The 202-nt window shown below is 60.9% G+C and overlaps 1 protein-coding gene across 1 annotated transcript in view; it reads left to right on the top strand.

The window, feature by feature from the left end:
* The window catches only part of ETH_00033920 (uncharacterized protein), a gene marked incomplete at both ends in the record, with an annotated part of 763 nt that extends 569 nt beyond the window's left edge, over nt 1-194 (top strand). The window contains one exon of the mRNA XM_013375009.1: nt 27-194. Within this exon, the coding sequence (XP_013230463.1) occupies nt 27-194 (168 nt within the window). The remainder of the gene's footprint in view (nt 1-26) is intronic.
* Between the last annotated feature and the right edge of the window lie 8 nt (nt 195-202).

Genomic DNA, 202 nt, shown 5'->3' with positions numbered 1-202 from the left:
TGCTGCTGCTGCTGCTGCTGCTGCAGGCGGAGACGGACTGGCCGTCTTTGGCAGCAGAGTTGGAGAGTTTGCGCAGCAAACTGCTGCAGCGGGAAAACACTTTAGTGAACTTAACTGGAGACAGCAGCAGCTTAGCTGCTGCAGCAGCAGGAGAGGGTTTGGAGGCGCTGCGGGGTTTGCTGGGGGCGCTGCCTGTGGGGTC

The sequence above is a fragment of the Eimeria tenella genome, genomic scaffold (genome assembly GCF_000499545.2).
Source record: "Eimeria tenella Houghton genomic scaffold, Eth_scaff2468, whole genome shotgun sequence".
In the NCBI taxonomy this organism is placed as follows: Eukaryota; Apicomplexa; class Conoidasida; order Eucoccidiorida; family Eimeriidae; genus Eimeria; species Eimeria tenella.
Note: the sequence above shows the minus strand (reverse complement) of the source record. Positions and strands in the feature narration are given on the sequence as shown.